The 26020-nt window shown below is 43.8% G+C and overlaps 2 protein-coding genes across 3 annotated transcripts in view; one reads left to right on the top strand and one right to left on the bottom strand.

Annotated features, from left to right (window-relative positions):
- The window catches only part of LOC101588282 (1-phosphatidylinositol 4,5-bisphosphate phosphodiesterase epsilon-1), a 233328-nt gene extending 219796 nt beyond the window's left edge, over nucleotides 1–13532 (top strand). Inside the window, exons 30-33 of the mRNA XM_023709028.1 lie at nucleotides 4782–4940; nucleotides 7185–7403; nucleotides 7714–7924; nucleotides 9404–13532. Coding sequence (XP_023564796.1) covers nucleotides 4782–4940; nucleotides 7185–7403; nucleotides 7714–7902 — 567 coding nt within the window. The 3' untranslated portion in view covers nucleotides 7903–7924; nucleotides 9404–13532. The remainder of the gene's footprint in view (nucleotides 1–4781; nucleotides 4941–7184; nucleotides 7404–7713; nucleotides 7925–9403) is intronic.
- Nucleotides 13533–15970: 2438 nt separating this feature from the next.
- Nucleotides 15971–26020, bottom strand: part of Noc3l (NOC3 like DNA replication regulator) — a 38628-nt gene continuing 28578 nt past the window's right edge. For both annotated transcript variants that reach the window (XM_023709120.1, XM_004625488.2), the window contains 8 exons: nucleotides 23238–23310; nucleotides 22892–22955; nucleotides 22738–22809; nucleotides 22130–22311; nucleotides 20430–20558; nucleotides 19799–19896; nucleotides 16569–16653; nucleotides 15971–16252 (listed from right to left, as the gene is read on the bottom strand). In XM_023709120.1, coding sequence (XP_023564888.1) covers nucleotides 16124–16252; nucleotides 16569–16653; nucleotides 19799–19896; nucleotides 20430–20558; nucleotides 22130–22311; nucleotides 22738–22809; nucleotides 22892–22955; nucleotides 23238–23310 — 832 coding nt within the window. In that variant the 3' untranslated portion in view covers nucleotides 15971–16123. The remainder of the gene's footprint in view (nucleotides 16253–16568; nucleotides 16654–19798; nucleotides 19897–20429; nucleotides 20559–22129; nucleotides 22312–22737; nucleotides 22810–22891; nucleotides 22956–23237; nucleotides 23311–26020) is intronic.

Below are 26020 nucleotides of genomic sequence, written 5' to 3' on the forward strand. Positions count from 1 at the left end.
CAGCCCTAAAAATGTATATTATGTGTGCTAATATTACCATGATTATCCTCAGGAAAGTAAAAAATCAAAAACCGTCCTGTCCAAGGCAGCGGGCTCCTCCCCCGCTTTGTCTAAGGCGCCCCTTCTCTGCTGATCATGTTGGAAAGACCGCAGCTAGTTCCCGGGGCATTGCAAGAGCAGCCCGCCCGCCGGGACACTGGGCCTCGCCTTGCGCTGCTGGTGAGCGCTGAGCCAGTCGGACAGCTCGGCGGCAGCGAGGCAGTCAGCGCCTGCGTGCGCCAGGCCCTGCTCTGAGCGCTGGCCTGCGCCTCGGGATGCTCTCACGCCTGCCTGCAAGGACGTGCCCGGGCCACCCGCGCCTGCCGGGCGCAGAGCAGGTGACGGCCTGTCTTCATGGCTCTCTGATGGTCACATGCAGCCTCGCCAGAGCTCCAGCCCCTCCGCTGGGACCCACAGCAATATAGGCAAGCCATAGTTAGGACATAGGGAAGCCATGTGGCTTCCTTCTCTGCTTGCCTCAGACCATAAAAGGATACTTAATACAAGCCAAGAAATGTAATTGTTTCCCAGACTCTTCTCCCTGTCAGATGTGTGAATTGCTAAGATAGAGAACTAGTCATTCTAATGGTAATCACTGTATGAGAAATGAGAAATTATAAGAGGGCTTAGCTGGACTTTTGTTTTCTTATTATTTGTTTGTTTGTTTTTTGTGATACTGGGGATTGAACTCAGAACCCTGCGCATGCCAGGCAAGCATTTATTCTACTGAGCTATCTCCCTCGCCCTCAGCTGGACTTTTGAAGCCATCTTTAATTCCTCTCTTATTTTTTGTAAAACACTATCTTCTAAATGACAGCATCAGTGAACATTGTAAATTTTTCAAACTGTACATTGCATGACTACAGAATTGATAAGCCCCAAACACCCACTATTTGGAATGATTTCATGATGCAGTGAAAACCATTTGACATATGACAAAACAGACTCAGGTTAAAAATCCGAAGCCAGATGTGCCTGCAATCCCAGCTCTTCACGGCTGAGGCAGAAGGATGGCAAGTCCTGCCCACCCAGGCAATTTAGCAAGTCCCTGTCTCAAAATAAAAAGGGATGGGGATGTAGCTGAGCAGTAGAGAACCCCCTGGGTTTGTTTCCCGGGACTGAGAAAAAAAGGGGTGGGTGGTTACAATTATGTCAGGGTCAGAAGAAGAAAGAACTGGAGTCTTCTGGCCACCAACAGTGTTCTGTCTACAATCTTGTGCTTCCCGGGCTGGAATTGGTCAGTCCTTGTGGATGACCCCTTCAGCCCTGGAGGCAGTGAGCAGGAGGATCCTACAGAGGGTCTCAGCAGGTTCATCATGTGCCAGAAAGACCAGGAAGCTCAAGGGGGCTGTAGACACTGGAAACATGCATGAAACAGGCAAAATGAATGCTTCAAAGAAAAGGATCAATGGGATGGAAAGCCTACTCAGCTTTTTCTAATGATTAGAATGTATCAACTTGTCCTTGCTAACACCTTTATGAAGACAACATATTTGAAACGACTGAAATATACCTCAAAAGGTAAAAAATCACAGTGAGTGTATTTAAGTTTACCTAGTTCATAGTGACTTCTAATAGCTCTTGACTAAGGTGGGGTGTGTAGCTCCTGGTTGAGTACAGGCTTAGCACGCAGAAGTTCAATCTCCAGCACAAAAACAAAAACAAAAAGAAAAGAAAAAATATCTGCTGATTGAATAAGTGACACAAGCAATTATTAAATGTTAGATGGCGCTGTCATGCTGATTATCTGGGTTGTAAGTACTTCCATCTGTTTATCCTCCCGATCTAGTGAGCTATTGTAAATAGTCTGACCACAGAGTCTATTTAAAGCTCCCCGGGTTGGGGACGCAACTCGGCAGCAAGCCACTTGCCTCGTGATGCTTGTGGTCTTGGGTTCAATCTCCAAAGTTCCTCAGCTCACCCTCTGTGACTCAGGTCTCTCTGGCCTGCTCTTTAGAGCTTTGTTGTCTCCTGGGCTCTCAGGTATGTCTTCCTGTGGCTAGTGTGTTCCCGTTTGAAGCCACACGATGGCCGGTCACTGTGTGCTACCTGCTGCTCCCCGAGACCATGGAGACAATCTTCCGTGGGAAAGGAAAGGGTGTGTTCACAGCCAGCTCCAGGGCACATGGAGGGGTCTCTTCCTGCCCCAGTCTCCATCTCACCTCGGTCAGGGGGCAAGGAACTTCACCGCGAGAACGAGCCATGAGGCAGGAGGCTCTCACACTGCCCCCAACTCCTTCATCTGGCTCCAGGCCGTTCTTGGGGCTCCTGCCCCCTTGTGAAAATGCAAACTGACACTGACCTCCAGGGCCAGCATCTGCGTGGTCCTTCCAGACAGTGTGGAGGTAATTTCTCTGACCGAGGGCTTGCTTTCCTTCAGTTACCTGATTTGAAAGAGGAAGGGGAACAGCTTATGCTCTCGGCACGAGGAAGGTGGAAAAGAAACAGAAATCCTAATTGTGCTCTACTTTTATTAGTACATGTTTGCTGTGGGTTCGCTGCACTGGTGCGCATATACAACACATCGAATTCCCTTCTGTTCCCTCCTCTCTGCACACTCTTATTTTTCTAGCATCAACTTCATTTATTTGTAAGAACCTACGAAGTTAATTATTGTGTATACAGATTGAAAACCAATGAGTCAAAGAACATATAAAACATGTAAGACGATTGTACTAAGTCCAGGCACACTGTCTACACTGAAAAAATTCCAGATTTTTTTTTTTTTAAGACGTGTTTAACCCTCCGGATAGGTCTGGATTCTACACGAATTAGTCCTGAACAGACCACCTAGCGTGTGAACCTCACTGCCCTACTCTGTAAAATCTGTGAGGGAAACTACCCTTTCTGACTTGTGTCCAACAGGTAGACAACACCCTAAGGCGCTAAGTAGAAAGGAGGAGCTGCTCCTGCTGTCCCCGCAGCCCCCGCGGCGGGAAACGCCCGGGCAGTGAGCTCTGGGGACACTCTGCGGAGCTGTCCCCAGAGGGCTGCGTTGCTGCTGGGAGCTGTGGCAGCTTAGAACTTTATTGTGCGTTTTTGTTTCTTGCTTTCCGTTTCGGGAGACGTTGAAGTTATAACTGTGAATTCCTGCAGACTTCTCCCTGCCTAGTGAACTGCACCGCGAGCAACGAACGCGGTGACGTCCTGGGCGGCCGCGAGCGGACGCGGAATGAGGCGCAAGCTTCAGGCTGGCAGAAAAGTTGCAGGCTGGCGCATTACAAGGGTACAGTTTCATACATTAAAAGCAGCTAACTCCCCGCCCGTCCCCCGCCGTTATCTAATGAACAAGCTCCATACAATTCGAGCACAGCACAGGGCGAGGCCTGCACGCTTCCAAGGGCCAGGGCCAGGGCCAGGAGCCGGCTTTCCGGTCTTGGTGACAGCAGGGCTCCACCTGGTGGCAGTTTTCCATCCTGATTTTAAGATCTGGGGCAGTTGTGGATGCCATGACTGGCTAGAACTTCTGAAGTGACAGGCCAGTAATTCTATAAGCGCCTTGTCTGGGGAGCTTGTGCTAGGAGAAGGCCGCCAGTGGGACCTGGGGCTGAGCCTCACGCCTCAGGCGAGGGGCCTGCTCTCTGGTGGCCTCGCCTCTCCCTGTTTACACAAGATCACTTCCAGCCACTCCGCTTTGAGAATGGAGGCTGCCAAAGGACAGGGCCGGGTTGACAGCACAGGAGACCTAAGCTCTCAGAATTCCAGGGGGTGTGTATTCATAAAAACCATGATCATTTGTGACCCACAGCAGCAAATGTTTAGAAAGACAACCCAACAACAGTAGGGTTTTTTTGAGGGTGAGGGGGTGTAAAATGATAGGAAAAAGATGAAAATAGGCTGTTTGCTTGGTTACTGATTTACTCCTACACTGTTTGAAAAAGTTTCATAAGATACAGGTAACTGTGCACAATGCGCGTGTGTCCGCAGAGCTCCGTGGATGCCACCCAAGGCAAGCTGATCAACTTGACCTCCAGGCCTCGTCATTACGGACAGTCTGTCAAAGCACGGTTCAGTGCGGCTGCCGCCAGCCGTCGCAGCCCTTCCGCTGTGGGGTTTGCTTTCCAGTCGGGCTTACAGTCCGTGTCGCAGGTTTCACATTCAGATGCCTGGCGTTTCTCCATGCTCAAGAGCTATGTGGGAACGAGTGAAATTTCTCTTCAGTTCAATTTTCTGGGTCTTATTTGCCTTCTGGTAGTTGGCAAAAGGCTATGCTGTTCCTTTCCTGTAAATCTGTTCAGCTGATGCGGACTTTCAAAGGGCACAGGTAGCAGAAGACGCCGGGCTTACTGTGCGCCTTGCTACCGTGTGTAGCTCGGGGTAGGTTGTTTGTGTAGCAGGTGTGTCAGCAGCGGCTTTCTTTTTTTTTTTAATTTTTTTTTTTTTTTGTGTGTGTGTGTGTGTGTGTGTGTGTGTGTGTGTGTGTGTGTGTAGCCAGCTCAGCCCACCAGGGGCGGGGCTGGCTGGCATGTGGTGCTGGGGGATTGAACCGCGGTCCCTGTGCTTTGCTAAGCTTGTTCTAAGTAGGTGCTTTAGACCACTGAGCCATCTCACCAGCCCAGCAGCGGCTTTCTTATCAGAAGACAGGTACATCCTTTTAGAGCAGCTTATAAAATATTAACAAATGTATGAAGTATATACCTAGACATTTGCTTCCACATTAAGATACAGCTCAATATCCTGCTTTATTTTTCTTCATTCTGTATCACCTTGCAATTGCTCTATATTTCTCCTTTTGTACCTAGACTCTAAAAGAGAAGAGCGTTGTTCAAGATGACAAAGAGGTGATCTTGACCACAGAGGAGGAGAGCTTCTTTGTCCAAGTGCATGACGTTTCTCCAGAGCAACCTAAAACCGTCATCAAAGCACCTCGCGTCAGCACTGCCCAGGATGTCATTCAGCAGGTAAAGGCCTCTGCCTGGGGGAAAGATGCAGAGCTGGGCTGGGTTGCTTGGTAGCAGGCACAAGGCCCTGGGTTCAACGGAAGGCAAGGGAAGGCACGGCGAGGGGGCAGGGGAAGAAGGAAGGGAAAAAAGGAAAAAGTAAGAAAAGCAAAGAAAGAAAAGAAAAAACAGGAAAGCTTTCTTCACCTCCGTCCTTTTGTTACCGGGACAAAGCAGATGGCTGTACATTGAGAGCTCATTTTACAACATTCTAGAACAAGGGGGACCAAAAAGGAGGATGTCTTTAAAAACCTTTTTTTCTTTAAAATAATGGTTTTATTAAACTAAAATATGTATACGATACAATTTATAAACTTAGTTTATGATTTAGTAGATTGTGGCGTATTGACAACACTGTATAGCCTTTATCACAATCAAATGGAGGTTATTTTTGTTTTCTGAGCCGGTGAGATAGCTCAGCGGTCTAAAGTGCCTGCTGCTTAGGCAAGCTTAGGCAAGCACGCAGGGACCGCAGTTCAATCCCCATGACTCTGGCTCTACAGAAAGCACCAGGGATAATGGATTTAGGAAGTGATTCTGCAGAGTGCGGATTTCACTTTCTCAGAAACGCGTGGCCCAGCACCAACTCCCACTTCTCCAGGGTCTTTCAGAAGACAAGCCGAGAGCTACCTGAGCCCTCTCTCCTCTACTGGCCATGCTGGTGTCAAGGAACTGTTTCAAAGGACTCTTTGCTCTCTCCAAAGCTGGCTCAGGGTTTGCATTCATCAAACACAGATTCCATGTCGAGCTGACACCCTGATGGCTAAGCACACAGACCCTCGATCGGGCTGCTCTGGGGCACTGGTGGCGAGCCCAGGGCACTCACGCCACAGCAGGCACACATCGGGTTTGGTTCGTTTGTCTTTGCAGTACTGGGTATTGAACTCAGGACCTATGCTTGCCAGGCAAGTGCTTATTCCACTAAGCTATCTCCCCAGCCCAGCCAAGCATCAGTTAAGCTCTATTTTCTAAACTAAAACCTCATTACAGTAACACCTTAGTTCACAAATGCTTCTGTTTGCAAATAAAAGCTTTCAGCAAAATTTTGCTTCCATTCCCAAAGGACACACCAGATGACAAATACAACCATAGCCCCCTTCCTCAACAAACACAACAGCAGTGATCTTCCCCTAAATCATAACTACAAATTCAGTTTGTAAACCGAGGTACCGCTGTATTCAGATTTAGCAGCAGTGTCAGCACTTTGAAATAAGTGAGTGGGTTTGGGTTTGTGGGTTGAGCATCTGGTCTCTAAAAGGTTCGCCGCCACCATTTCAGGTTCAAACCCAGCTCTGCTTTCCACTATGAGGACTTGAGTCTGTGCCTTCACTCTACTGGGTGCTGGTGAACTAGCTGGGGAGGGGAATCTGAGTTATGCCTATAGCGTTAAGTACTGCTATTGTGCTTGACTCACTAGAGCAAACTGACTCCTGCACACCTAAGTGGCAAGTCACCAAAGAGGTAAAAGCTGGGATAAGTCGTGAAGATTGCATCAATGTAAAGCATTTGGTCCCATGCCTACCGCGTGGTGCACTCAACCTAAGCGCTGCTTACCGTTTCTAATGTGTGATTTGGTTAATTAGCCACCTTAACTGACTTCGAAGATTTTCATTTCTTTTGCTCATCTCTACCTTTCCAAAGCACAGCACAGTATCTGGGACATGGTAGGTCCCCAGCAAATATCTGAGTGAATGAATGAGTAAATGAAAGATGTTTTTATGCTCAATGAAAAGGGAGGCTACGGACTGAAATCCCTTCAACATCAAAGACCGTGAATGCAAGGCAGCCTCAGGGGGCAGGGAGGCTCCGAGGGGCAGGATCCTGTCCCTCACGGCTGCGTGGCCTTCATGTCCACGTGCTTTGACATGTGCCAAAAATCCAGTTCAGGTCTCTATTATTACTTATGAACTGTGCATGATCTGGAATCGGCTTAACCTTTATAAGTTTAAGCTTCCTTGTCTACGATCTATTTAGCTTTTGTAAGTGTATGCTTCCTCATCTGAGTCAGAGGTTGTTGGGGACATGACTAATCTAAGAAAGTGTGTATTATAAGCTACAACCACAGAAATATAAAAGGAGGAATTAGATGACATCTGGCAGGTCCCTTCCATCTCTAAAAATATGTGTCACTTTTCCACCTGAAAGTTTAACCTGATTGCACATGTTGAAGATGTGCTATTTGGTTAATCATAATTTCTTTTTCAGACATTATGCAAAGCCAAGTATTCCTATAGCTTCTTGAGCAACCCCAATCCGGGTGACTACGTGCTTTTGGAAGAAGTAGTGAGAGACACACCCAACAAGAAGTCTTCTGCTCCAAAGTCTTCTCAGCGAGTCCTTCTGGACCAGGAGTGTGTGTTTCAAGCCCAAAGCAAGTGGAAGGGCGCAGGGAAATTCATCCTTAAGCTAAAGGAGCAGGTGCAGGTAAAGTTTAGTTACTTGGCCCGCTTCATAAAACACATCATTTATAACCACATCAAGATCAGATCTGAGAGCTAGTGAAATCTAGAAGGAAGTTCCTGAGTGAAACTGAATTGGGAGAAAATTGTTGGGCTTGGTTTTCACTGTATGGGGGAAAAATGTGTTCCACTTTGTGGCTAAGGAGCCCTGAGAGGAGTCCCTTGGGCTGTCCCAAAGTTCTACTTACGGAAGCGAAAAGTGGAAAGGGCTCTTTGTGACCTAGTGCTTTGTGACTGAGGAACCTCAGCCAAGGAAAGATTCTTTTTCCCTGCAGGCTTCTCGAGAGGACAAAAGAAAGGGCATCTCTTTTGCAAGTGAACTGAAGAAGCTCACCAAGTCAACCAAGCAGCCCCGGGGCATCACCTCAGCACCTCAGCTCTTGGCCTCGGAAAGTGTCCAAAACAAGGAGGAAAAAGCTGTGGGTGGCCTGACCTCCAGTGACACAGCTGATTATCCACAGTGACCGAGGACAGTGAGTTCCCCAGGTATGCAGTCACTGCAGCCTGCACACTCCACTGAAGTCACTTCCTTAAGCACTGTCAGTACAGTGTCTCATGTCCTCTTTGCGAGGTTGTCCCTGAAGGCAGCTGGGCACCATGCCTTGAAAAGGGACAAGGTGCTGAAGCCCTTAGGAACAGGAGCTTTTGCCATTTAGACATTGCTGTCGATTACTAAGCAAAGGCCCCCAGAGGGCAACCAACTTGACTAAAGTGCCACACAGCCTTATTTCATCCAACATTGGACTGTCTTATTAAAAACTCGCATGAACATTTTTCAAAGGATCTCCAAGTCATTCAGCTTTTACACTTTGATTCCTGGTTTTATATTATCTAATTTAGGTTTGACTTAGCCTAACAACCTCATCTCCTGCCTCAGCTGAATATATAAACACATGGCAACTGCATGTGGTGGTTAAAAAGACAGTAAAATCACCTAACCACCTCCACCTTGTCAGTGCACGGTGGTTGCCAGACCACTTCAGATTCACATCCAGAGTAAATTTCATTTTATTTTTTTTTTCTTCTTTGAAGTTTTTTTAATTTAGTACAAGGTCTACAGGGTCTCACTACACAGATCAGACTCATACTGATCCTCCTGTTTTCAGCCTCCCAAGCGCTGGGATTACAAACCTGTGCTACCAAACCCAGTCTTAATCTCCATCTCAGCATGCCCCAGGGGCAGGGCTGGCACGGCTGGCTGGGGAAAGACTTTTTCTTATTTAAAAATAACACACTTTATTACAGTTGTTCTAACACCATATAATGTCTACACTGTTTTAGTCAATTACACTACAGCTAGTACATTTGTCAGAAATACATTTTACATTGAAGCAGCCCTTTGTGTACTCCAAGACTTCACTGAGTACAGAGGAATACAATTCTATCGGAAATGCGATTTAAGATTATATGCAGGCACAAGGACATTACTAATTGTATTTTAGGAGAGCAGATCAGCAGCGATCTAGATGATGGCCTTCGGGGTCAGCCTGCCTGAAGCAAACAGACATTTACAATCACTTAGTTAACTTCACAGCTTCACTTAAAGCTGGGAAGCTTTTCTTTAAAATAGTTGTTGGCAAAACTAGGGCTCTTCACATTCCGTGTTCTGACCTCCTTTTAAGCTGGCATTTCCAAGAAAGAGCACTTAAGTGTATGTGGTCATCACTAGCTCAGTGTTTTTGCTTCAGATACCATATTTCATGTTATTTGTTCTAAAATGATCATATCTAAAGTTTCAAAAATAATAAGTTAAACAACTTATTTGAATGTGACTTTCTTAGCATGCTTCTTTCTAATGTTCTATTCTAGAAGCACCACGTTCTAGCACTGGCTCCGGAGGGAGGATTCCCTCCATGGCAGGCCGAGCCGTGGGCTTCTGTTGGCTGAACCACGCCGAACCTTTCCTGGGCTGTAAATACTTCTTCATGTTCGGTGCACTGACCGCCTATGTGTACAATGTTACAGGTGAAGATCTTCTGGCAAGAAGTTAAAGACAACAGTGGACATGGTGGAGAGAGAATTTATTTTCCTTCGACTTAAACTGGAAACGGACGGCTTGGGAACGGCAACGCTCTTCACACACGCCGTGACGCGCATGCTGAGGCCGAGTGACGAGCGCAGGGTAGCAGCGCCCCAGTGGGCTCCGCGGGCGACGCACAGCGCGCCAGGACTGCCGGTCTGCAAATGCCAGCAGCTGGAGACACATCCCTGAGCTTGCTTAATTCTTTTAAGGTCAGCAAGCTTTGTCTGCAGAAGCCAACCGGTATTTTAGGGTGGCAACCACGCGGTCTGTGGCCAACGTGTGTAAGCTGCGTGCCCTGCCAAAGGCCCGCACAGCCGACAGACACAGGAACCAACACAGCTGTATTCTGGGGCAACTTTATGGACACTGACTTCAGAATTTTGTGTAATTTTCACAGATCACAAACATCCTCTTGATTTTTTTTCAACCATTAAAAAATGTAAAGACTATTCTTAGTTCAAGGGCTCTCTAAGAACAGGCGGTACTCTGGATTTGGCCCAAGGGCCAGAGACCGGTGACCCAACCTGGAGAACTGGGAACCGGAGACAGATCTGAAAACTAGCAAACTACACAGGTTAGCCATAGAGTTTATGGCTGAAAAGCAAAAGCTTCGGGCATTGCAAATGTAAATGAATTCTGTAAGATTCACTGAAAGTGACTCAACGTAGTCCCTATACTGTGTACCATGGTGCACTCTACGATTCTTTTTACATATGAAGAAGTTACTGGGGTTCATGCGGGAAGGTCATCGCTCATATATTCACAGATTATTCCATTTTTAGTTTCCACAATTTAATCTAGAATGATGACTTGTGATGTGACAAAAAACGTAATTTTTTTAAATCAAAAGTAGTTTTGTGGAAAAAAGTTTTGTGTTTAAAGTAGATTTATTTATTGTGCAAGGTTTGTACTGACACTGTATTTGTGTATTTATTAGCCATGCCTTTTTTCTGTGGATTAGGAGCATTAGTGATTCTATCTCACCATTTGAAAATAAACTTAAAATGTACACCTGAACATCTACAATGAGCTAGATTTCCACGTAAAATAGCTTCGTTTCCTATTAACTGAAGAGCTATGGGCCCAAGTTATATTTGCAATTTGATGTAAATTATTTTTTAAATACCTTGCTGTACAAAACCTAGCTAAGTGTAATAGATTCTTAATCTCGGTATGAAGCAAATGATGACGTTTTCCTCTGCAGTAAAACTCAAACTCTATCTTTCCATTGGTATTAAATTTTAAACATTTTTCTTAAAATTATAAAACACATTTTAAAAATCCTTTGCTTTGAGATGTTTTACCAAATATAAAAATGAAATACCTATTGTTTGGTTTATTCTAAAAACAAAATTGCTGAACATATACAACAAAGCTGTCATAGTTAACTACCATTTTCTTGCCAGCTGAATACAGGCTGTCCCCGCTTAATAGTTCACGCAACACTGCAAGTTTCCTTATATCAAAAAAAATCTGTAATATATGCACAGTTCAATCCCATTTTTTAAATATCCTAGCACTAGCCAATGAGGCCTCTATAAACTAACAGGCCAAATGGTTTGGCCTGGGTAATTACAGGTTGAAATTTGAGTCACCGACCAGACCGGCTAAAGCCAAATTATGCAGGGTGGTAAAATGCAAGGCCAGACTCCCCCAGCTTATCACACAGCTGACTCTCGCTCCTGCCCTTCCCCTGCGGCCTCAGCATACTTGTGGACTTCGTTAGAGCACCAAATCTGGGACTCACCCTGAGTGAATGTGAGATTTGGGGTTTAGCAAATGAATGAACCCAGTTTACTGCCTATGCTGCACCCCAACATTTTGAGGATTACGTACATACTGTATTGTAACCGACTGGGATTTTAGGAAGGACACACTGCTCAAACAGTAAAGCAATCACAATCTGTACTATCATGTGTCACTTTAATGATGGGGATGCGGGGAAAACGCCTGAGAACAGCAGAGTGAATTTACACGACACCACTGGGAAACAGGAATTCTCAGTACTGCTGTAACATTCTCGGACCACTGTCATGTCCCATGACACGCCCACAAAGCAGTCTGTCCGTCTGTCACTGAACGTGTCATGCATGTGTCTGGTAACTGACCAGCACAACTTGGTGTTTGCCAGAAATATGAAATTTTTGTTAAAGGTTAACGCATCTGAATTATAATATTAAATGAAATTCAGTATTCTTTTAGAATATATCTAAAATAACCACTAGGACTATACCTGCTACCATTTTATGCTTTCTAGGCCATAAGAAATCTGGATAGCAAATTCTTTTCAGTAGAGTTGACACAGAAAAAAAACCTAAATGTTCAAGTTGGGTTTATAACAGTATTTCAAGAAGCCTCACAAAAAGTGAAAAGAAATGAACATGAATTTTAACACCCTGTTACAGGGTGTTTGTTTTTAAAGTGTATCTGGCAATAAAAGGTGAGAATAAGGCTCGGTATGAAGTGCTACATGAGAGCAGAGGTGAGCTTCCTCACAGCCACCTCGCTGCGATGGTCACTGCTCCGTAAGACACGAGAGGGCAGCACAGGGCTGGGGACAGCCGGATGACGGACCAGATTGTCGGCAACATTTTGAGTAAAGCGTCTTCGCATGCCATCCTAACAAGTGTAAATTCACAAATTCTCCAGCTGTGGCTGAATAAAGAGGAGTCACAAAACACCAACGCCCCCCTCCGTGGCTCTGAGGCTGTGAAGGAATGAAAGTGGACCCTGCACGCTGAACACTAATTCTTAACCATATCTTCCCTTTTCCTGTCCTCCTCTAATATCTCTGTAGACCTCTCCTGTGCAGACATTCAAGGCCTTACGAAAAGCAACCAGGGTTCGCAGTAAAAGTGAAGGGGTGCTACAGAGCACCACCACCATTATGCTCCTACACCAATGAAGAGATGAGAACAGCCTCAGGGTGCGCCCTGGGGCTTTCCCAGCCGTGTCCGACCTTACATGTGGCAGAGTGAGGGGAAGGTCACAGGGAAGCTCGTGGCAACAGGGCAGTTGCTACCCTTGTCTTACATCAGCACTGAGGCCACAAAAGGGGAGCACATGGACCCCCAAAAGCTACTTGTTGGACATTCCCATGATCGATAAGAATGTTTTCTGTTATCTCTAGGCATCAACTTTTCAAAAGCAGTCCTGGGCTGGCAGCTGAGGACTGTGACCCAGAAATACCTGAATCACACTATTACTGCTATTCTGAAATGTGCGGATGTTCAAGCCTGCAGTCAACAGCTCTGGGTGGATACTTAGCTCAGGTGATGCAGCTCACTCTGACACCCGACTAGCTAAGACATTTCTTAGTGAACACATGATCTGACTCAGCAGCAGATTACGGAAGATTTACGCTGACACCATTATTCCACCTTACTTTTAAACGCCTAGTGCTAAGCACACAGTAAGTCATCTGTATTTGTCTAGCTGATAATGGGAGGCTGTAGATGAGAACAGCCTCAGGGTGCGCCCTAGCTACTAATGCTTAAGGCATTTAACTCCAAAAATCAAAGTAATAGGCTATACAAGCAAATGTATTTCACCCTCAAATTCACACAGGATATTCAAATATTACCTGTATGCTTTTATGGTTCCAGTACAACTACATATAAAACAAGAATTACAAGCATAATACAAGCGTAAAACAGCTGATGAATGTCTTAAAACTGCTTTTCACCTGAATTACAATTTTTGCTGCCAAAGTGATACATTTATGTATTTGGAAATAAATGATTTCTGACATGCATTGGTATTTTCTGCTCTGATGACAACAGACCCTTTGATTATGCACACAAATACTTAATATTCTTTTATATGTAAATAGTTTACAAATATACAGACACACTTCTTTCTCACCATTAAATAATCAAACCCTAAAGATGTGACCTCAGAAATGCTTTTTAAATCACACACAAGTGTATGCGGACCGACCGCACGTGGGCTGGCTTTTCTCTGCCTCCTACGTGCTGCGATAGAAAAGGAATCTTCTATGTCACTTTATCCCACGAGAAAGAGTGCAAAGCTCCAGAAAAATGTAAGTGGATTTCTATGACTGAAGCAGTAAGAGATCTATTTAGTTGGACTACTGTATTTAAAAAAAAAAACAAAACAAAACAAAACTCAACAGTAGGAAAGAAAGCCATTTTATTGTGCTATTAATTAAAAACACCTTTATATACATATTTCACAACCAGCCCAAGAATACGGCCATAGCTATTATGTAAAATACCGCTTTGTAATTATATTCATATGAATATACATTCTGCCTTTATTAAGTGGAAAAAAAAGTCCTCTGCTCACTCTTTATTGTTAAAACAGAACGGTAGTCCCTCACTTGGTTTTTGCTTCCACAAACAATTCTTCCCCCATCACAGGGCATGTCACCATATGCATTCAATTTCAGTGAATTCATATCAAATTTTTGTCTGAAAATAGCTCTCTCAGGTATTTTTCTCAATGCTGAGATAAGATCCAAAGTTAAAGGGGGAAAGGCTTCGTTAGCTCACAGCTTGTAGAGGCATCAGCTGGCGGCTCCAAGGAAGAGTGATGCACAGCAGCGGTGGCATGGAGAACAGCTGGTGGCGCCCAGAAGGCAGCAGAAGCCCGGAGCGGAAGCCAAGCTCCTTCTGTCCCATAGGCTGCACCGAGGTCCAGGGCCTACAGCAGTGCCAGACCAGACGGTGGGCTGACAACTCACCACCCTTAATCCTAGCATCACACAGTCTCGATTCAGCCACCTCTGAAAACCCCGCCTATGATCCCATGAGCCTGGGGGTGGGGGGTATTCAGACACAGGCCACACCAGTAAGCCAGAGCAAATATCCATTTTAAAAAATGACCAGGGGCCAGGGAAATGGCTCAGTAGAATAAGCGCTTGCCTGGCAAGCACAAGGGCCTGAGTTCAAAACCCCGGTTCCCCCAAAAAAAAAAAAAAAAAAAAAAAAAGATCAAATTAGGTGTATTGTTCTTTTTTTTTTTTTCTTTAAGACATGGCCTCCCTACACAGTCCAGGTCGGCCTTCCCTCCGCCTCCCAAGTGCTAGTAAGGTTACAGGTGCGTACCCCCACACCTGGCTCACCTGTCTAGTTTCAAACCACTTTTTTCTCCAAAATCTTCATAAAACTTGTAAAGTTTAAATTCACTCAAATTGAGAATGTTTCTCATTTCCATCTATGGTAGTGCAATAAAAACGTTAAAGAATAGTTAGTTACAGGTGTGACTAAATGCAAAAGGTGTTCTTGTTCTAGGTTTTTCTATGCTCCTTGCCCTTCTGGACCTGCTGCCTGTGCTCAGCCACACAGCGGCTTTCTATGACTGAAGCATAGACAGGAAAAGTCCAAAGTCCCGCACAAAAGTCCAAAATGACTTTTAAAATTATGACTTAACCAGTGTTGGGGACCACAAATTATAAAGAGGCTCGGGTCCGCCTGAGGCCACACTCATCCTGGTGGGCCAGACTGACTCACAGCACAGAATGAGGTCAAAGGCAGGAAGTACCCACGTAGAGGCAAGATCTTAACTTTTCTTTTGTGATGTTAAAATTGTTCCCTGCCTTCGAGGTAGCTCAGTGGAGACTAAGCACCTACTTTGGCAAGTAGGGACCAGTGTTTGATCCCTGAGGGTGACTGAGTCCAAGCATGGTGGCACACACCTGTAATCCCAGCACTGGGGAGGCTAAAAACAGGAGAATCACCACATGTCTGAGCTGCGTAGTGAGACCCTGTACCAAATAAAATGAAAAAAAAAAAAAGATGCATAAAATTGTTCCTCATCCTATTCATCACTGTTCCAGGAAAGAATACTCCCCCTCCCCCTTTGTCTTTGCCTATCCTCAGGCACTGACCTCCCAGCGCCTTTCATACATTCCTGATACTGTGGGTTTTTTATTTTATCCTTCACCTTACCCTCACACAGCTGGGAGTCTTGGCCACATTCCTGGCAATCGAGCATGGTAGTGTATGCGTGTAATCACAGTTACAAAAAGTTGTGTGGCAAGAAGATTTCAAGTTCGAGGCCAGTCTGGACAACTTAGGCTCTGTCTCAACATTATAAAATTAACTCAACTGGAGATGTAGCTTGGCATTTCTTAGGTTCAATCTCTATACTGCAAAATAGAAAAACTGTAAGGGGCCAGGGAGATAACGCAGCGGCATAAGCACCTGCCTGGCAGGTGCAATGTCCTGAGTTCAAGCTCCAATACCGCCAAAAGAAAACAACAACAACAAAAACTATAGCTTACTAGTACGTTAAGAAGGAAACTTTCAAAATATTAGAAAGAAAAAAGGTTTTCAATGCTCCTTTCTTATAGAAACGACACTTTCAAAACTGGGTAGAGGTCCATGCCGCACAAACTGTAACTGTTCCTCTTTCAAACTGTTCTTAGGATATTCTCCTTGTATAAAAAGTCCTACACTAGCTGAGCGTAATGGTGCACAGCTGTAATCCCAGCACTCAGGGAGGCTAAAGCAGGAGGACTGCTGCAAATTCAAGACCAGCCTGGGCTACAAAGTGAGCTCAAGGCCAGCCCAAACTGCACAGGAGACTCTGTTTCAAAAAGACAAAAAAGAAAAAACTCCTAACCTACCCTGTCTTTATATGCACCTGCACATAAACACAAATATACAAGAAAAAGTCCACTGTTCTTCATTTTTGCACTATTTTAGTGACGTTCTTAAGTATTTGGTGAAATCCAAGGATGACTGATGAGCAACTTCAGTGCAGTGTTTTTGGATTAATTGATTTAAATCTTCATTTAGAAATGACTCCCCTTGTAGAACTTTATCCTGGAAAAAGATTTAAAAACACTGAGTTCAAAGTTGCTTGTACCCTAAGTACAAGTCAAGCTAAGAGCAGAGCTGAGAGAGCAGCAGCTAACACCGCAAGTGACTCTCCACACTGAAATGCCTGGTCGGGTCTTAGATACTGAATCAGTATAACTAAACTCCTGGATTCCAGCCCCAAACATCTGTCCTAGCTATCAACTCTTAAACATGAGGGGGGAAAAAAGCTATCAATAAAACAGGCAAGCTAGTATTAGAGTTAACAATACATGATTTAGTTCTATTTTTTCTTTAAAAAAAACTGAAAAATACCACATACCTTCCTTTTGGAGTCTGAAAATTCCACAGGAGGATTGAATGTCATTGCTGCCATGCTGTAATGCTCAAAGAGTTCAATGGCGGATCTATAATCACAAATACAAGCAGCGCAGGGATAGCAGACAGCAGATGGAGTGGCGGGCAAACGGAAACGCAAAGAGTGAGATCAACCAACGAACCCACTGAAATTTCCACATAATGTCAACATTATCAGACGAACCTGCTCTCAAGAGAAATCTCGCAGACAGGTAGAAGCGCAGGCCTAGAGCCCAGGCAGAAAGCGCAGCAGAGGCTTCTGACTTAGTGTGATCAAACCCCACTCAGTCACCGCCCAGCGTGAGTGGTGGCCAACTCTGTGCAGCAGAGCACTGAAGCCTGCAGTTACCCTCAGACACTGCTCAACTCTTAGCTGCTGGCCTGGGACGGAAACAAGGAGAGGAAATTAGGGCAGAAAAGAGGTCCCTAACCATGGCGGATAAATGAGGAGTCCTTACTGAGCTGCGGTTAGTTCACACTGTCCAAAGGCCTGCCAACAGCTGTGTTAGATTCACAACTCAACCTGGTCTCCCTTCCCAAGCCTCTGGAATAAACCATTCCTCATCTTCCCCTTGAAGAAGTAACTGGCCAAAAGAAGTAAGTGTTCAGGATTTCTAATGAAAGCATGCCAAAACAGAATCACTAAAAAAAAAAAAAAAAAGACAAGGAATAGTCTCCCCCCCCCCTTTTAAGGAACAAAAAAATTAAAAATTTAAGGGGCCAAGGGAGATGGCTCAGTAAAATGAGCGCTTCCCTGGCAAGCGCAAGGGCCTGAGTTCAATCCCCAGTTCCACCAAAATAAATAAATAAATAAAATTTTTTAAAAAATTTTAAAAAGAAGTAAGGCTAGGGGAGTTACAAAAGAAAGAGGCAGTAAATGACCATTTTAAAGTTATCTCTATCATAACCAAATGGAAAAGGTTTTAGAAACAACAGTTCAATCTCATTTAAGAGAAGCAACTGGACTGTCATGTAAAAATTCAGGCAAGTTACCAAATTTAATACTTCAAAAGAAGCTCGAAATATAAATTTATGGTGATTCTTCCAATATTTAAGTGATAGCAACTAATTCAGTTTTTATTCAAACTCTGAAGAGGGCAGCAAATCAGTCTGGCTCACTGGCCAGTTCTGAGCCCTGAAAATAGCAGGCTGCTTACAAGAGAAAAAAAACACAGCAAAAACCAAAATATTATTTCTGAGTTTGGGAACACCTTGAGATACAATGGTCTGAATGCATCCTCTCCTACCTCAGCTTCTCCTAGATGACAAGAAGCCGGAGTAACAGCTGTGCTGTGCCGTGGCCAGTCTCCATCACCCACCACATACACCTTTTGTGTACACACACATGGTGCTGGGGATTGAGTTCAGGCCTTCACACTGAGCTACATCCACAGCCTATTTTTAAGTTTGAGACAGAGTCTCACCAAGTCCCTAAGTTGTCCTGGCTGGGCTCAAATTTGTGATCCTCCTTCAGCAGTGCTGAGGTACAAGGATTGCCCCAAGTTCAAGGCCAGCCTGAACTGCACAGTGAGACCCTGACTCACTTAACAGGAAGTACAAAAAGACAGCTAATTAAGGGGTTAGGGTTAGAATCAGGTTTTGTTTTTTTTGTTGGTTTTTTTTTTTTTTTTTTTTTTGCGGAACCGGGGATTGAACTCAGGCCCTTGCGCTTGCCAGGGAAGCGCTTATTCCACTGAGCCATTACCCGGCCTAGAATCAGGTATTTTTTATAGCAGCATAAATGAACTAAGATAAAACTATCACTCTCTCTCTCTTTGTAACTCAAGTTTTTGCTAATTTTGTAGGAAAAAAGATTATTCTTTCAACTTTTGAAAATTTTCAGACTAAAACCAGGGGGATAGAAAATTCTTCCAGGAAGAACCATTTTCCTCACTGGAAGCAGACAGAGGAAGGATCCATCTGAGCACCTCGTAACTGAGAGGTACTCCCACTAAGGCCAAGGAAAGAAGTCGCTAGAGTGAAACACCCTTTTCTCCCTCCCTGCTTATGTGCTGTCTTTCTGACATATGTATTCAAGTGAATAAAGCAAAATGTAGAGAAAAGAAAAATGAAAAAGAAGGAAGCAAGGATGACCATTTGTAGATAAAGGCAGTATCTTTTTTTTGTTTTTAATCTTTACTTATTTATTTGGTATAGGATCTTGCTATGTAGCTCATACTCATAGTGATCCTCCTGTCTCACCTTCCCCAGCACTGGGAGTACAGGTGTGTACCACCATCTAGTTCCGGGGGCCAGCACGGCATGAGGTACCGAGGATCAAACCCAGGCTCCGCACTTGCCAGGCAGGTGCTTAGACTGCTGAGCTATCTCCCCAGCCCCAAGGCAATATCTTACTAATTGTTGAAACATGAGGTATGATTTCACTACTATTATTTTTCCTGTGTGAAACTTCACAGTTCCATTTTTAAAAGCTTTGAGTAATTATCCAATACAAACGAGTAAAATTAACACCTCACATATTCTCTCTATAGAACAACTCAGAAATACAAATGAGGCCAAAACCAGGCACCCAACTTTAACTTTACATTTTTTCACTTTACACTTTATAATCTAGTACTTTACAAATACATAACTGGGCCGGGGAGATAGCTCAGTAGAATAAGTGCTTCCCTGGCAAGTACAAGGGCCTGAGTCCAATCCCCAGTTCCGCAAAAAATAATAATAATAATAATTTTACATAACAAAGTAAGTAACTATCAGCTTAATTTGCTAGATTTTGGTCTTTTTCTTTTTTTTTTTTTGTGGAACCGGGGCTTGAACTCAGGACCTTGTGCTTGCCAGGGAAGCGCTTATTCTACTGAGCCATCTCCCCAGCCCCAATCTTGGTCTTTTTGCTTTAATTTTCTTGTGGTACCAGAAATACAAATACCTGACAGCAACAGAGTCTTGCACATCACAGGCAAGTGCTCCACCATACAGCTCTATGATAGCCCTGAATGTTATACTTTCAGACTAAGGCATGCGGGGCTGGGTAGATGGCTCAGTAGAATAAGCGTCTGCCTGGCAAGCGTAAGGGCCTGATTTCAATCCCCGGTTCCACCAAAAAATAAAAAAATAAGAAATAAATAAAAAGAAGACTAAGACATGCTATGGGTTCAAGCCCTTGCACCACATACATACACACTTACACTCGCCCACCCGCCCCCCAAGAAATAAAAGAATGCTGAATGATACCTTCGGCTCAACTCCGGCTTGAGCGCCTCAGAGCCCTCAGAAGGCGCTCCAGCAATGAGGTGAGCTGCGAACCTCCGCACTATGGGATGGTAATGTCTCTGAAGAGGAAACAAGACAACCCTATTTTTGCAAATGTCACTACCTGAGTATTACCTTTGTTTAAAGAATTAAAATACAAATCTTTTTCATGATCAAATCAAGGGTTACATAGTCTTGCTACTATAGTATTAGAAAAAAGCCCTCAAAAAGCAATTTGTTTTCTGAGCTAAAGGTAGCTCAGAGCAGGTTACCTGATATTCCTATTTTGTATGAAGCCCATTCCACTGATACAGAACGTGAGTGAAGCCACCTACTGATGCCTCCTTGAATAGGATCCAATACAGATATACCTGATAGCAAAGCTTCTTAAGCTCTAAGTCAGTGCTATGGAAATATTTTATAACTCTTTCATAACTTCAACCCACAAAAACCCTCACCGCTTTTTGCTCCCTTAGAAAACATCTTTAATAACTTAAAAAAAGGAATAGCGCAAAGCAAATATAACAGCATTAAAACCGGAGCTCTCAAAAAGGCAGCTCCACACACAATGGCCATCACTGGGCAGGCGTTCGCTGCAGACAGGGCCTCTCACCTGCAGCGCGTGCAGCTCCCACAGCGCAGTGTTCTGTGCGTTGCAGTACTCGGGTTCATCCAGCTCGGGCAGGAAAACCCCACTGCCCTGAGAGTCATTGTCAAGCAACAGATCCGTCTTCGGGAAAGTCTGCAATGTCACATTAAAAAAAAGAACTGAATTAAAACTGTTAACTGACAGAATTTTATTAGTCTGTACTTGGACTTCATTCAAATTGATGGCTGTATATAAGCTAGCTATAAGTGTGAGGCTTTTCTATATAGCTTTTTCATTTTTCTTTTAAGACAGGGTTTCACTATGAAGTTCAGGCTGGACTCGAGCCCACCATGTAGCCCAGGCTGCCCTTGAACTTGCAGTGATCCTCCTGCCTACCTTCCCTAGTGCTGGGATTACAGGTGCACCACCATGCCTGGCCTCTATTTAGCTTAATAAGAAAAATTTGTATTACAAAAGACAAAAGTTACAAAGACTCTCGTGTTTTATTTGAATTTATTGTCTTACAAAAGAAAATATTCTTCAGGAATCTATCTTATAGAAATACTTTCATCAGACACATATAAAAAATTCCCCTTGGTATTAATTATAATAACAATAGCAGTTATCTGTATCTATCAAGAGACCCGCAGAGAAACAAAAAGTCAAACTACCTAAACCTGAATCCCACTTCTACTAACTGGTATTAACTGTAGGCAAGTTATCTTCTCTGGATCTGTTTTTCCATTGATAAAATGGAAATAGTAATGATACCCACCTCAACTATAAAAATTAATTTAGTTAATCTTTGTAAAGCAGTTAGAACACTGGCAGAGGCCGGGGAGATAGCTCAGCGGCATAAGCGCTTGCCTAGCAAGCACAAGGTCCTGAGTTTGATCCCTGGTACAGAGAAAAAAAAAACCACTGGCAGGCACATAGTTAAGAAATACGTATTTGTTAAACAAAGAACCGAATAAACCTTCATCATTAAAAGATAAATAGGAGTATTAGTACTGACACAAAAATGTAACTTGTGTTGTTTATATGGTGCATGTGTTTACACGTGAATAAAAAGTACCTACATGAAGGACAGCCACTAAGTGGTAGTAAGAGTTACCTCTGGGGAATGTCAGTGGAATTAAAATGCCTCTCCTCATGTGATTTTATGTACTTCCTTTATCACCTGATTATGTTACCAATTACTTTACTTTTTCTTTAAAAAAAAGCTGGGCAAAGGCTGAGAATACAGCTCAATGGCCTGCTTGGCAAGAACAAGGTCAGGAGTTCAATTCCCAGTACCCAAAAAAAAATGTTACCTGTAAACAAGGTTGGGTGCTCAGCCAAACACGGTAGTGCACAGCTGTCACCCGAGCGCTATGGGAGGCTAAGATAGGAGCATCCTACGTTTGAGCAGAGTCTAGGCATCTTGGCAACTTGGTAGAGACATTACGAGGGCTGGGTGTACAGCTCAGTGGGAAGGCCTTATGTTCAATCCCCAGCACACAATAAGTCAAGCACACTGGGCTTTTCCCGCTGCCTGGGCTGGCCTTGAGCCCCTAAGCCCAAGTGTGCCCACCTCCCAGGTAGCAGGGATGTATCCGTTATTCCACCCACACAGGAATTACTTTTACAACTGAAATGATACTGCAAGATGGGAAGTAAAAGAGGGCCCAGCAACGGCACTGCACTCTAAGCACAAAGCACTGCTCTTTCCGCTTACTACGTACGTGCATTAATGTTCTAGTAGTTGCCAAAATGCCAATGCTCGAGTTCGGCAGAACCTGAAGAGCCAGGGTACAAAGGCGCTTGATGAAGGCGAGGGCTCGCTGCTGAGAAACCTGCTTCCTGCGCTTGGTCAGCATGACATCGAGGCACTGCAGTACAATCTCCACACCTTCGTTGGTAGCACCTAAAACAACAGGTCGATTCTTCAGGGCTTTTTCATTATGCAACCTCACTGAACTTCAGGAAAAAAAAATGAACTGTCATGCCTGTCCCACGCCCTTTGTCTAGCCAATAAGCAGCCCTAAGAGAGGCAACAGGTAGTATTAACTGCATTTCCTGCCACTTCCAAAAGTTCTCTCTCAGATATGCAGCACTGGCAGACCAGCATTTCATGTGCCGTATCTTACTTCTCACGGACTGTAACACTGTTCACAGCATACCCGCTGCAGATAGTGGTAAGGAAACACTATACATACACAGCAGAGGGAGAGCACAGGAGAATGAAAGCAGGAACTGGGGTGTGCTGCGTGCCTGCACCAAGTCCTCACAAGGAACACAATCATTATGGACTGTAAAAAAGTACTAAGGAAAATAAAATGACTACACTCACCTGCATGCAATTTGAACAGTGTTTTGTAGAGATGTGTATAGAATTTCATTGGATCGATATTCAAAACATCACCTTTGAAATGATAAACACAAATTAGGTATGTCGTAGCCTCCAAAGATAAAGCAAGTAAAACTTAAATAAGGAAATACCTTACCTTGCCCAGAAAGAATATGAAAAGCAGTCTGCACACAGTGAAGACTTTCTTGATAGCTTAAGTCCTTTAAAAAGAGAGAGAGAGAGAGAGATTATAAGAATGATGAGGGCCGGGGAGATAGCTCAGTAGAATAAGCACCTGCCTGGCAAGCGCAAGGTCCTGAGTTCAATCCCCAATACCACAAAACCAAAAAACAAACAAAAACGAATGATGAGGAGTTTGCCTAACATGTCTAAGGCCCCCGTTTCAAAGTCAGTACCTCAAAAGAGAAAAACACAGAAAGAAAGATGACTGTCATTTGTACCTTTAAAAAGTAATTCATTAATACATGAGTAGAGTTACTTACACCAGATTCAATGAGCGTATGAAGAACTACTAATAAATCATCAAAAAATTCCACATTTATAAGGTGAGCAAACCTAGAATCAAACAAAAGTTAGTTAAAAGCAGAAATCAATCAGGTAAAAGTAAAACGTGACTTTAAATCTGTATTTTTAATACGCCTTTCAAATGTTAGGTGTGATCGAAATAATGATGATTATCAACAGTTTTCATTAATTCATACTGGCTTCTTCAACAATTCACACAGTTTGTTTTTATCTTTTTGAGACAGGGTCTTGCTATGATACAGTTCAGGCTGGCCTTGAGCTCATTTGTAGCCCAGGCCAGTCTAGAACTTGCAACAATCCTCCTGCTTCAGCCTCCTGAGTGCTTGGGTTACAGGCATGCGCCACCATGCCCGGCTCACATAATGTTGAGTATTACACTCAGTAGGGATATATGAGGCACAAAATAAATTAAAAGTACTTAAAAATACTTCTGTCCTAAGAGGCTGTTAAAAACAAACATCCCTGAGGAACGTTTACTAGGTTCAGCAGTGTTCTAAGTCACAAAGGAGGCAGCAGAATCAGCTTCCAGGAAACTGAAAAGAGTGAGAAGGGTCTGCACTCACAACTGAAGGAACAGCTCTGCAGAGAGTGTGTGCCTAACACTCACAGGGCCCTGTGTTCAGTCCCTTTGATAACGGAGACTATGAACTCTACGACAGCTCTGAAAATAAAAGCAGAGAGAATACTGGGCCTGGTGTCCAGTTCAGGCTGCAGTACTCACTATAAACCCAAAGAAGTCACTGGGCTGTCCTGAACCACTATTTCTACAAAGAACTGAGGCCATCAGTAGAATTAAACAATTATAGGAGCTACTAAATCTGAGACTGCTCCGTACACTATGGAATATTAGGCACCAGAGTAGGTTAAAGTCAGGACATGTCTACAATACTAGTTAAGGGTTTTGATGCTATGTAAATCCTCAACAAAGAAAAACAGCAAAAATGATACCCTTAGAGGTGATTTATTCCATACATATTGGTACCACTTTTGTCAGAAGCAATTTGGCATCATTTAGCAGAATATAAAATAAGAATACCATTTTTTTAAAAATGGTATTCTATATATCTAAACACATAAAGACATGTAGTTTATAAATCAGCATTTCTACCCATAACATAATCCAGGGAATGGCCAAGTAAGCCTTCACAGAAATAAAATGGAGTATTACGAACTTAAAAATTAAGTAAACTATATAGGCTAACATGGAAAGATACCCAGGGCTTACCTCCCTAAAAAAGCAAGTTAAAGACAAAGCATGATTCTATTCATGTTAAAAAAAAAAAAAAAAAAAAGCCAATAGACAGAAAATACACACATTCATAAGGGAAGAATTTTACATTTTTACATTCTTCTGCACTATTACTTAAATGAGCATGTATTAAAAAATAATTAAATAGGGCCAGCCAAATAGCTCAGTGGATTAAAGTGCCTGCTTAGAGAGTCTGGCTTGCTGTGCAACTCCCGCCCCCCCACCTGGGGGGGGGTGCTGGGTCAGTGACTGAGACTGGGCGTGGTGGCGTGCGCCTGTAATCCCAGCACTTGTGAGGCTGTAAACAGGAGGATCACTACAAGTCTGATCTATGCAGTGCGACTGTTTACCCTGTCTACCCTGTCCACAATATAAAAACAAATAAAGAATAAAAAAACAAACAGCAAGTCTTAGTATCACATGTAAACCCTTTAATCAGCCTTCCTTTGAAGATTCTCAGTTCCAGGGACATTACCTTATAAAGATATGCACCCCACAGTTGAACAGCTCCAATCATTAGAAAGAAATGCTTTGCCTGCTCTGTATCCTCTGGCTATTCCTCCTACTTCTCTTTCTAAAGCTGTACTTCCCCACAATGGCAGGCCAAACTGAGCTGTATCTAAGTGTAAAATATACACCAACGTTCAGACAAGTTTTGCAAAAACAGACGCCACGGAGCTCAGTAAGGTTTACTTAGTACTGACTGTATTTTAAAACAGATTTTATGTAAATCAAATTTAACGAATTACATTGAAATTAATTTTACCTGTTTGTAACTGTTTAAATGCGGCTAACGGAAAGTTCTTACGTCGTGTATGTAGTTCACATTACATTTCTACTGACTAGCAGTGTTCTACAGGGTACTACCTTCAATTTAATTGTGAAAAGCTCTCTTGACAGTCATGACCTCACATTCCCAAGAAGTGACTAGCGCTGGTACAATACGTACAAAGCCCGACTTCAGCACGAACAGAGTGCACGGGACCAGAGGGGACAAGCAAGGCCGGCGAAGCCAGTGTTCATGATCAACCCAAGTGGCCCAACACTCCGAAGTGACAAATGAGCCGCAGGCATACCTAGAATTTCCTAGGCAGAAGTTTTTTTGTTTTTATTTGGTACAGGGTCTCACTACGCAGCTTGGACTCACAGCTCGGACCGTAGTGATCCTCTTGTTGTCAGCCTCCCCAGCGCTGGGATTACAGGCATGTGCCACCACTCCTGGTCTTGATGGCCAGCTCAGTGCACCTCGGGGTAAGACTGGCAGGCATGTGGTACCGGGGATCAAACCTCAGCCACTGTACTTGCCTAAGCAGGCATTTAGTTTGCTAAGCTGTCTCGCCAGCACTGAGTGAGTTTTTAAAATGAAAGGTCTAAGAGGAAGAAACCAAAACAGCCATTATAAGAGTTTCAAGAGAAGACTGGTGACAAAAAGAGAATGTGGACTGAAGACACTAGGACATTATTAGGGAAGCCTGTTTAAAATTCATGATT

This window comes from Octodon degus, unplaced genomic scaffold, assembly GCF_000260255.1.
Source record: "Octodon degus isolate 3935 unplaced genomic scaffold, OctDeg1.0 scaffold00010, whole genome shotgun sequence".
Lineage (NCBI taxonomy): Eukaryota > Metazoa > Chordata > Mammalia > Rodentia > Octodontidae > Octodon > Octodon degus.